At 35.8% G+C, this 12,195-nt stretch overlaps 1 protein-coding gene across 6 annotated transcripts in view; it reads left to right on the forward strand.

Annotated features, from left to right (window-relative positions):
• Positions 1-12,195, forward strand: part of LOC123679354 (inner centromere protein) — a 72,133-nt gene that overhangs the window by 19,169 nt on the left and 40,769 nt on the right. For 2 of the 6 annotated variants that reach the window (XM_045616923.1, XM_045616927.1), the window contains exon 1: positions 7,364-7,608. The exons of the other annotated variants lie outside the window; for them this stretch is intronic. In XM_045616923.1, the coding sequence (XP_045472879.1) occupies positions 7,533-7,608 (76 nt within the window). In that variant the 5' untranslated portion in view covers positions 7,364-7,532. Of the gene's footprint in view, positions 1-7,363; positions 7,609-12,195 lie in introns of those variants that run through there. 6 annotated transcript variants of the gene reach the window in all.

A 12,195-nucleotide genomic window follows, 5' to 3' on the forward strand; every position in this document is an offset into this window, starting at 1 on the left:
GAAGTTGTAGGAAATAGTAAATTGTTTCCAACAATATTTCTGTTTGAAAACCATAAATTGCTTTTTGAAGGAAAGATGGTAAAAGCATTTTCGCAACTATGTTGATATCGAAAACATAGATATATCAGATAGTGAAAGTATCGGCACAATGATTTCATAATTTTGATATTTATATGCATCATTCACACATAAATTTTCCTCAAATCATTCGCGTTCCATGATAAGGCGCGAAAGAAAAATCTTGTTATAGGTAGTTACGAAATTCAGCATATCAGATAGATAGTTGTGGAAATTATAAACCTACATACGTAACTTCCCGAATTGAAACGAAAAGAGAACAACAACGAATCCGTCGGATTTCCCATATCAATTTTCACCCGGGGCGGACCCTCCCAATGAATCATACCTCGAGCTATACGATACGCAACCCCCGGAAAAATCCCCTGAGTACAGCACTGCCGGTGCAGGATCGGAGCGGCGCGTCACGCAATCGATAGGGGCAGGCGTCGACGACGGGCACGCCGTCGGCGACGCGACGGCGACGTCTTGTACATACCGCGCGCGGTCCCGCTTCGTTCGGACGCACACAACGACGCCGCGCCAGGGGAAGCCGTATCGCGACGGGGAGATCGTAAAACTAATAAAGCCGCTAATTAGGGATCTCTTTTTAGGTGGATTAATGCGGGGGAGGAGGTGACACCCGCAGGGATTCCTGTGGGGAAACCGCCGGATGATTGGGCCGAGCCACGCGGTCTACGCAAACGGTAGTATTGGACCCGTTCGGGTCTCGAAAATCGTTTTATGAAGGCCTGGAACACCTGCGACGGTGTTACATAGGCATTTTTTTCGAAATTAGAGACTTGTGGAAAACTGGTTATAACGGGTGTTTTTTTTAGAGCTATAGAACTTTAAATTGCAATAAAACAACGATGGTTTATTTGATTGACATGAATTTTATTTATCCGCAACATAATCTTGTGGCATTACATTTTAAATATGATTTCTGGCATATGACCGCCGCGGCTGGCTCGGATGTAGTCCAATCTGGACGTCCAATTTTCGATGACTTTTTCCAACATTTGTGGCCGTATATCGGCAATAACACGGCGAATGTTGTCTTCCAAATGGTCAAGGGTTTGTGGCTTATCCGCATAGACCAATGACTTTACATAGCACCACCGAGAGTAGTCTAGCGGTGTTAAATCACAAGATATTGGAGGCCAATTCACAGGTCCAAAAGGTGAAATTAGGCGGTCACCAAACGTGTCTTTCAATAAATCGATTGTGGCACGAGCTGTGTGACATGTTGCGCCGTCTTGTTGGACATCATGGTTGTTCAATTCAGGAATGAAAAAGTTAGTAATCATGGCTCTATACCGATCACCATTGACTGTAACGTTCCGGCCATCATCGTTTTTGAAGAAGTACGGACCAATGATTCCACCAGCCCATAAAGCGCACCAAAAAGTCAGTTTTTTGAATTTTGCTCATAAGCTGATATGTGCAATCGAGAATAAATCGACTAATATTTCGATGGCGTTATGTTTACAAATACCTAAGCTTATTATATGACATCTACGATCTATTTATTCCGACTACCACTTAACGTAACAGCCATCTATTGAAACACAGCGGAAGCAAATTGTACACTTAATAAAAAGTACGTCTTATCAAATGGAATGACCTGCATATCATAAGATGCATTGGAAGAAAATGGAATTTCTTTTCAGATGATACAACATGTTCCTATACCTAAATTGTAAGGTTTCCTAATTAAGAGCAAGTTTTCATCCCAATGGTAATATTAAGATACATTTGTTTTAGATATCAATGAAATGCCATAGAACTTGTGAATTATGATCTGACTATCGGTATCGCTTGTGAAACATTGTTGAACTCTATTATTCAATATTTCACGAAAAAACGATTTAAATGAAAGGCAATAAATGATATACACAGGTTCTGATGAAATTGTTAATTCTTCACAGCCAATATGATCAAATTGCAGTACGAACATGCAAAATGTTTAATGAGATTTGTAGATATCCTAACTATTAAGTATTAACCAATGAACAAGAGGAAATTTCTACGCATTTAGTGAATAAATCATTTCCTAAATTGACTGTGATTTTCATTCGAATCCTCTATGAATTAAATATTCGTCGATAAATTCAACTTGTCTGTACAATCGTTGCTGATTGTCGATTTTCATAATTTTATAGTTCCATTACATTTCATGGGTATCTAAAACCAATGTATCTCAATATTGCTCTTGGGATGAAAGCTTCCTTGTAATCAGGAAACCTTACAATTATTTTGGTAAAGAAACATGGAAATTTTATTTTCTTTCAATACATCTTATGATATGCAAGTCATTCCATTATTGAAATAACGCACTTTTTATCATTTTAGTATGCCTCGTTGAAGTCTGTGATTTTGAACAACCCTGTATTATTAGGGGCGTATTGTATAACACGTAAATGATAGACGGGAAATCGGTAATCCATATCCGAAATTTCAGCTTTCAGATTCCAAGTACCGAAGTGATCTCCGTTTTGTACAGATTACTATTGACCCTGGCCCACCCTGTATACTTTTTGTCTAGAAATACAATTTCAAATTGACAAATTATCTAAATACAAAAACAGTTTTGACAATTCACTTTTCTTTCGGTAGTTTCAATATTTGTAATGTTGAAATTTCTTCGCGAAATAATTTCGCGAGGAAATTGCTCCTAAGAACTGTTAAATGAACACAAATTGATTCAGTACCATAGAGCCCACCCAGCACCCAAGAGAATATTGAACATTTAAATTGTTGAAAATAAGAATCTTCCAAATATAACTCATTCTTCAATTTTTATCGAATAATTTTCTAATTTCATCAACAATTTTATTTATATGAGGCAAAAATATTCAAACAAACCGAATTTAGTTAATAATCACTAGTCCTATCGGACTCGTGATTTTATCAATCGATTTGTTCTTATATTTTTGCCAAATAAACAAGTGTTTGTGGAAAAGAAAAAATTATCGATAAAATTTGAAACACTCGTGGTATAACCTCCAATAATTTAATATTCGAACTCATAACGAATAAAATTATTAATACCAAATTTTCATGCTGATTGATATGCCTATATACAGGGTGTCCCGTAAAGACCACGTCAAACCGAGGGAGAATGTAGATCAAAGAATAACCCACCTGCTATGACAAAATCCTTGGTACAGGAAGACTTGTCGCTCCAAATGATCTTATTAAAAAAATCTGGATCTGCATGATGTTTTCCAAAATTTGCCGGCAAAATTGAATTTCGTTGGGGTGAATAATTATGCGAGTAATATTTTCGCACGTAAACAATTGCCATTGTTCAATAAGTAATGCAACATCGAAGATTTCTTAACAGAATTGACAAACTTGATTTTGTCAGAAACGTACCCATTTGGATAAAAACAGCCATATCTTTTTTTTTTTAATAACAAATGACTTGTGTGATACCTCTTTGAAATCACTATAAAATATACAATTTATTGGTGTAATGTGCAACAGTAGCTCGGTTCATTTTTTTTCCACTACGATGGGCTAAACTCCATGAACAAAATAATCCACTACCAAAATTTCCAATAAAAATATTTCTCATAGTCCCCCTTTGAAATTTTCGGAGGATGTTTTTTATGTAAACGTTAAAATCATTCTTCAGCAATATTTTACTGAAAAAATTAACCATAAAGATGAAAAATTGTACCAACCGTAAGGGCAAAACTATTGAAAGGGGCAAAAATTCATTATTTTCAACAAAAAAAAAATATCTCGAAAACGGTAAGACTTTTATAATGGGAATTTTGTCATAGCAGGTGGGTTATCCTTCGATCTACATTCTCCCTCGGTTTGACGTGGTCTTTACGGGACACCCTGTATAAGCCGAGGTTACTGACGTTTGATAGTCACAAAAATATTGTCTTTTTTCGAGACCGACCGCCTCAATTTGAGTCATTTTAGCACTGATGAAGGAATATTTTCGAGGGGAATTGAATTAATCTAGTTTGTTTATTGTCGTTTCGACTTGCCTTGTCACTTGAAATCTGTGATATTAATTTTGTCATAGCAGGTGGGATATCCTTTGATCTACATTCTCCCTCGGTTTGACGTGGTCTTTACGGGATACCCTGTATGTGAATACTCGTATCCCTCCAGACAGTGTCGACACTACGCAATCTAATTGATTGGAAATGTATCCAGATCATTTAATCGAATTTATAGGGACGTTTGGGAGGCATAGAGATCCAACTCCAACTGTATGCGAAATACCCTCAACACTCTGCACATTGCAGGAAGATCGTAATTTAAGGTTGTGATGTACAAATCGTTTCTTGCGAATTCCATAGTCGTCCTGAGCGCTATGGATTCCTTTGTATAAGAGGAGTTCGCTGATTTACTCATGGTTTCATTTTGTTTACCACTCGAGTGCTGGAAGTGCAGCGGAAAATGAACGAGAAATTTGTTTTGGACAGTCGACAAAACAAAGTAATTAGCGCGGCAATAAGGGATGCTGAGATTGGGGTGCTTGAACGTCATCATGTGATTTATGTGTCGAATTCACAGAGGGGTTTATTTCTCAATAGGGTTGTTCATTTTGTGAATTGCCCCGTAATTTTTTTTTTGAGGTAAAAGATTTCTCATTTAAAGTATTTATTGAGCGGACTGGGTTCTTTAGATTGAGATGAACATTTTGCTTCCTAGTCTGCCAAAGGTAGATGAAGCATTAGGATTCCTTAGAAATAGACCAAAAAAATATATATTTGGTTTCTGATTTCAAATTTACCAATTTCAGTATACCTTTCAGACCATTCTAAGCTATTCTCGTTTCGCGTCTGTCTGTGAGTCTGCACATTCTTGTGACATTCCTTTACTTTCACAATTCTGATGTAATGTTGATGACATTTGGTATGGATATTCATTTTGAATAGTATATTTTCTCATACAAAATACAGTTTTTCCAGAGGTACGTGTTTAGCATACGCAAAGGTGAAGTACTCAGGGTTTACAGATCTCACTTTGTACTACAACTTTGTGTAGGTTGTTAAATGAAAATTTCAACATTGTTGGATATACTTTGCTCGCTCATACACTAGGTTGAAATATCCAATACCTCAATTTTTCGTGTTCTAGATTCAAGTCCTATTTTGATGAAAATTGGTATTGGTATTCATTGTAGATCTAGTGTTCGCCTTCCAGTTCGAGAGTTCTAATGAACTCCAATAACTGGGATGGCTTCAAGGAGGCTATTTCCTCACTTCTATGAGTTTCTTGTCCAAAGCAAATTTTGCTTTGGCTAGTGATGGCAAGGTATTCCGTACCAGGTGATCTAGAGTTTCTTCCTCCTCCCCAAAGAAACTGCACTCGTCATTTCCTGGTAGACCCATTCTCATGAGGTGTTTCCTCACAGAGCACTGGAAGGAATCCAGTGAGGAGATGTAGTATATTCTTGCTAAGATCCAGATACTTTTTGGATCTCGCATTCAACTTCAATTCGTTTTCTAGTTTTTTTTTAATATACAATGTTAGTTATGCGTAAATTAGAACTTCAAAGATTATAGTGTTACCAAACAGTAGTTAACGTACTGTGGTGTTTTGAGCACACCAGAGCTTCTTCTTGATTACTATTGTGAAATGAAGTGTTTTTCAATTAAAGGTTTCATTTTGATATTTCCATGGCCAATTTGCAGATTTGCGGCTCTATGTCCTCGATTACTTTAAGAATTACATATTCAAGGTCTTTGATCGATTGTGTACCATTGGCATAGACTTTATCTTTCACGTGGCCCCAAAGAAAATGTCATAATAATAATATTAATCATAATATCTCAGTGGCCATTTGTGATAACTTCTTCGAAAAAGAACTTAAGATATGATACATTTCTTGCAGAATTGCGATTGTTCTGTTGCTTGTGTAGCACGAAGTGCTCTCTCGTTTGAAATAAACGTCGTCTAGGTCAATATCTCCCAATTTCGGCCATAAAAATCATTAATCCGCTAGTATTAATAATTTTTTAGCACAATGCTTTCCGTCAACTGCTGCACCAATCTCATTTTGAAATCAGTTAGGTCCACTATCAGTTCTCAGTTGTTCTTGAGCGACGGTTTCTATTCTCCACATGACTAATTTGTGCCAACAGGCAAAAGCTTAAATGTTTTCACCGGTATCTTGACTAAAAAAAAAAATAATCCAAAAACCTATACCTATTCCGATCTCAGTGAATTGCCTAATTATTCGCTACAAATTCAGGAAACAAATAATAATTTTCCAACTCTCACAAGTTTTTGACAGATCTAGTGCTTTCAGAATAAAAAAATTAAGCAAAATATAAGATATAGATAGATAACTGTCGTTTATTGCGGAGCAAATGGCCATCGACCTTGGGTCCTTCAGCTGCTCTTTCAAATACATTATTTTTACATTTCTGGTAATGAAAAAAACAATAATAAAATAGTAATTTACGTAACAAGTCCGGAAAATAGGGTTTTTTTGGACGAATAGACAAAATTCCAGGACGAGCGTAAGCGAGTCCTGGAAGTCTGTGAGTCCAAAAAAACCATTTTCGGGCGTGTTGCGTACAATATTTTTTCGGCAACCATGTAAAATAACACTATCGCTGCTGCTTTCCATATTTTATTGCGATTGCGATCAAAAAACATGCAAATTTTTGACAACTAATTTCATATGAACTGTCAGCCGTTATCTCGGTTGCTATGGATTCTATGATTCTTTTCCGGCCTAGTCCGGAAAGTACGTACTTTCCGGACTAGGCCGGGAAATGCTACTTTCTCAGAGAAAAAGCGTCCGGGAAGTGAGCACTTCCCGGACGGTTGCCGAAAAAATATTTTTTTAATAAAATCTTAATATATTAATTAAGGTCTGCCTTGGATGTTTTTTTGAGGAGCTGTGGTTGCTATCATCTTGGTAGAGGGATGATAAATAATAGTTGTTGATGATTGTTTTATTCGATCACTAGATTCTACTTTTGTAAATGTGTGAATTTCAGGGATGGTTAGGGCAATTTTTATTCTGATGTTTCCGGAGGTTTTTTCATCGGAAATAGTAAACCGGAAATATACGAAAATATATCTGGCATATAAGAAATCGGCCCCCCCGAAAATCCGCACAACTCTTCCTGTCAAAACCGGTAAAATCAATTCGGCGTCATTCTTGTGCTTTTCGCCCCTTGGCAACAAGCCGCACAACACGCCATCGTTACAGTCCTGCCTCCCGACGTCGCTCGCCATGGCGCCGTCTCCGTCGGCGTACCACACCTGTGCGCGTCTCTATCCGGCGACGCCGAAAGAGCGCCGCCGACGCCAGAACCATATCAGAATACCGTCGCGTTACATCCGGTCAACCTTACGGAACCCGGCCGAATTATCAGCCAGAAGCGCATCTAGCAGCTCGCAGTTTCGGGTCTCACACACACATTCGCCGAGTTTCGGACTTTATCTCGCATCTTCAGGCGATATCTTAACTGCCGGCCGTCAACATGCTGATAGGATTGGTGAGGGAATCTGTGATGCAGTGCTTCTGCCATACGTGCAGAGCACCGATCGCAGCAGTCCGTAAGTATTACCTTCTTTCATTTGTTAATCTTTGGTTAGGGTTGCTTTTTCGTGGAGATACCTAGGAAAGTATCTCCGAAGTTGATAGGCTCAACAGATGCTCCTAAGGGTGTGATTACCGGCTTTATAGCATAACTTTTTATTTTGGGCCTAAAGGGTTTTTCATCCGAAATTACCTTCTCGAGCATTATATAATCTTGAGATTTTCCAAAGAAAAAACCCCAAAAAACCCAGACAGATCTATCGAAATCCGGTTGAGCATGGTCTGTAAAAGCCGGTAGGTGTAAAACGCATGTCACAACTTGTCATTGCGGAACTCGTTGAAGTTTTTTTGGTCGCCAAGCCCAAATAACTTTTGGCTCGAAGCACATCTTTTTTTAAAAGGAGTTTTTTTTAGGGATGTCTAATGGCACAGTTGGATCATGTTGGTGGTAATCTTTTCTGATTTATTTGTGTTTTGGAGTTTGGCCTTCACTTTTTTACGCACGATATACACCAAATTAACAGTATTTTACCGATATATCATATTTACATCGCTTGGTCAAAATACCTAATTTAGTATCATTAACTTACGACTTATTCACTGTTATTCTTACTGCAATTGAAGTTTGCTAACTTCTTCTTTAGGACAAATAAATAGTGAGAGCAAATCTAGCCGGTTTTTACAATATACAGGTTGTTTCCAAATTAGACGTGAACCTTGAAGGATGTGTTAGTATCACTTATTTGCTGTTTATTGAGCTATATTTATTGACAACCAAAAATCAACAGTTTCCGAGATATTTGAGTGTTTGTGTTTTTTAAAAAAATTTCCTACTTTCATTTTTCGACAATTTTTTCAACGTCTCTAACAGAATTTTTTTTGGCTGAACTCCTCTAAATTTCATAAAACTGATCAGATTGAGAATGAAATGATTATATATCTTATACAGGGTGTTTCTGAATTGTAGATACAAATGAAAGTGGGAGATTCCTTGGATAATTTTAGGAAAATAATGTCCTATAAACATGGGCCTGCAAACGCTTTGTTTTCGAGATACAGGGTGTTTCTTGTTGTGCTATTTTTATAAGGTTATACGATTTCATCGAATCTTCATGAATCATTGCTATAAATCGTCAAAATAAACACCAAAACCAATTTATTAATCACAGGATTTTTATGATAATTACGATTTTCCTGAGGATTTCGAGATGAATGTTTGATTTTTCTTCTCGAAATTGGTAGCAGATACGACAAAACTATAAGGAATGAAAAAGTTCAGTATCAAAGTTTCTTTTCGCATTTTTTAAACTTCTAGTGGTCCACCAAATAAATGTTCTCGTGGAAAAAGCGGACACTACTCCAGAAGAAATATCACCCTGTAGGTTCTCATTTGAAATTGGTATATCACGTGATGTAAATTCTAATTTGTAGTATCTATGCCAAATTCAAGTTGAATATCTTCTGAAGTGCAGATGCTATCAGAAAAAGACAAGAAAAAAAAATTGAATTTAACGCCCTATATCTCGAAAACAAAAAGTTTGTGGACTCATGTATTATATAGGACTTTTTTCTCACAATTATCTGAGTAATCTTTCATTTTCGTTTGTACATCCACTTTAGAACACCCTGTATTACACAATTTGAACATTCATGACATAAAAACATAACGATCAACACGATATACTAAATTGTAAGGTCCAATATGATTGAATTTTCATCGATTCCAATCATTTAACAACATGAATGTATATTGTATATGATGTTTATTTAAGTACATCTGTAATTAATAGTTTTGTGCAATACTATCAGAAAGCCATTCATTCATTTGACCTGTAAGTCTTTCATTTTAAATGTTAAGAAATACGAGTACTATAGCTTACAATTCTATTCAACAGAATAGAATTCTATATCATTTTTTTGAGCAGTCATTAACTGTTGAGTTTTACCCTTGGATAATCCACGAAAAAGCAATCTGAAATTATTCTTGTAAAAAGTAATAATGAAAAATCAGATGAGAATGAAGACTGAATGAGTAGAAACAATACTGTGATAAATAACTCGAAGTTGTAGACCATGGATCCATTCTTGTTGGTCCATATTTGGTCAATGCAGCGAATGATTATGGCAGTGAGGAGACAGTCTTCTATCTCCATTGATTGTTCTCTGTCGTTTCTTGGTCTGATTTTTATGTCTCACATTTTCATTATTGTTTTATTAAGTTACGTTTCTTTATACAGGATCGGTCAAAAATGTGTACCGAGCTTTCTGGAAGGTGATAGTATATTGAAAAATAAATATAGTTTGATGAATTAAATTATGGCCCTAAATACATATTATATATCCTTTTAAAGTTGATAAAATTTTGAAAAATTTGGAAATTTCGTGCTTAAATGTATGTTGTTGAAATATATTTTTTTATTACACTATTACATTTCCGGTATTATTATAAAGGGTGTTTTTAGAGGGTGAGTCATGATTTTTTTGAGACAACTTCTTTCGTTGTATTCGTTTTGGTGAAAAAATAGGAGCATTCGATGAACCGAAAAAAATTACATGAAAAAGGTACTCTCATCCGAATACAAAAAATTGAACCGTTTTCGAGAAATTTGAGTTTTTGTAGTCAAATGATGTCAGCAGTTCATTCATCGCGAGATTCATCGTTAACCATAAAAGTTGTTTCGAAAAAATCATGACTCACCCTCAAAAAACACCCTTTATTACAATATCAGAAATTTAAAAGTGTATTCAAAAAATGTATTTTAACGACATACGAAATTTCAATCTGGTGGCTTTTACCGTTGAGAATTTTTTTTTAATTTGATCAAATTTGGAAGGATAAATCTCCTTTAATATGCATTTTAGGCTATAAGTCTATTCATGAATGTTGAAAATTATAGAATAGTTATAGGTCATAAGTACTTTAATTTTTGCGGGGAGTAATTGAGGAAATTTTTTATTTTTATGTTACTCACAGGATTCATTAGGAGTCCTCTTGTATGTTTATTGACAATTGTCTTATTGATTGATTGATTATTGATCAAACTATACTTATTTTTCAATGTACTATCACCCCCAAAAAGCTCGGTACATATTTTTATATTTTTGACTCACCCTGTATATTTGATATTTAATGACAAATATGTCGAACGTTATTTAGAAGCCACGAACGAGTCACGAACCGTCACTAGTACAATACTAATCTCCCCCCATCGATTAAATAACACCGAAGTAGCAATGTCCTTGAAACTCGAGTATCGATCAACATCTCTCACGAAAGAAACGCTGTTGTCGCAAATATTTGAGAAACGAGAAACGAAACAAGCGGGGGGGAGGAGGCAGCAATTCATAATTTATGAAGTAGCGGAACGGCCTCCTCCCCGATCTTGAAGGAATAAGAAACGGGGTGGTGGTATTGGGGTTGCAACGGAATAATTCGCTTTATGTGTTTGTTGTGTTGAAGCTGTACGATTGAGGGGGGGGTTGAGGGTGAGTTTGATATAGAGCCGGGAGAGAAATCTTGCCGAGTTTATGGGAGGTTTGTTAATGCGAAAACGATCGTGTAGATCGAGCCTGATATATGGGTTGTTAGCAGGAGAGGGGTTGTTATCGACAAATATGTATGATCTTGCTTCCTCGAGAATTGCATCGAAGGGAACCTTGGGAATTTTAAGCACTATGTCAATTAATACTGGAGTATATTGACTTTCGCAGTAAGAATACAAAGATTGTCGGAATAGTTCAATAATATTAAATGTTGTCATGAAGCCATGTATTATTCTTTCTAAAATGTAAACATTGTTTTTATGATTTTGACTGATGAATTAAACAGTCGAAAACCGTTTCAATTGTTTAAAGTCCTTCCCTGAAAAAGGCCATTATGAGGGCGAAACATACATATATGTAGGATAAATATAAAATGAGAAATTAAACAACTTTTCCCTTATCAAACATTAGTGCGAAAAATTCCAAGAAAATATTCAGAATATCTCAAATATACAATAATATTTTGAATACAAGTAAATTATATAAAGTAACATGAACGTCTAAAGATAAAAAAAAAATCGGTGACATATGAATAAAAAACCAGAATTAAAGATATTCAATAGTTGCCTACATTATTTAAGTACATATAAACAATAGATACATTACATATACCTTTAATCTTACTCAATCTTACTCAGACTTCAACATCTACAAGTTTGATATGTTTCGTGTTCAGTGTTGTCTATTTCAACGCTCCTATGTTCTTAGACTTACAGCTAACACACAGCCAACTCTTTCTCTGCCTATTTCTATGTCAATTTAAAGCTAGTTATAACCAAAATACTAGTCTGAGATGATGTACCAATTATGTACTCCGAATTCTGATCAACTAGTAGGTAACGATATAACTACCGAGAATGTGTGTAAAAACCAATGTATGTCTGTTTGTCCTGCATGCATTACTACATAATTCATATGGCGCATTCGCCATTTTGTCGTGCTGAGTGTTTTGTAAATGTTTTCAATATGAAAATAGCACGATTCAAATTAATTTTTTTAACGGTATTAATCGACTTACTTGTGACTTGATAATTATTATTGTCGGAATAAAGTTATTAATT

The sequence above is a fragment of the Harmonia axyridis genome, chromosome 4 (assembly GCF_914767665.1).
Source record: "Harmonia axyridis chromosome 4, icHarAxyr1.1, whole genome shotgun sequence".
NCBI lineage: Eukaryota > Metazoa > Arthropoda > Insecta > Coleoptera > Coccinellidae > Harmonia > Harmonia axyridis.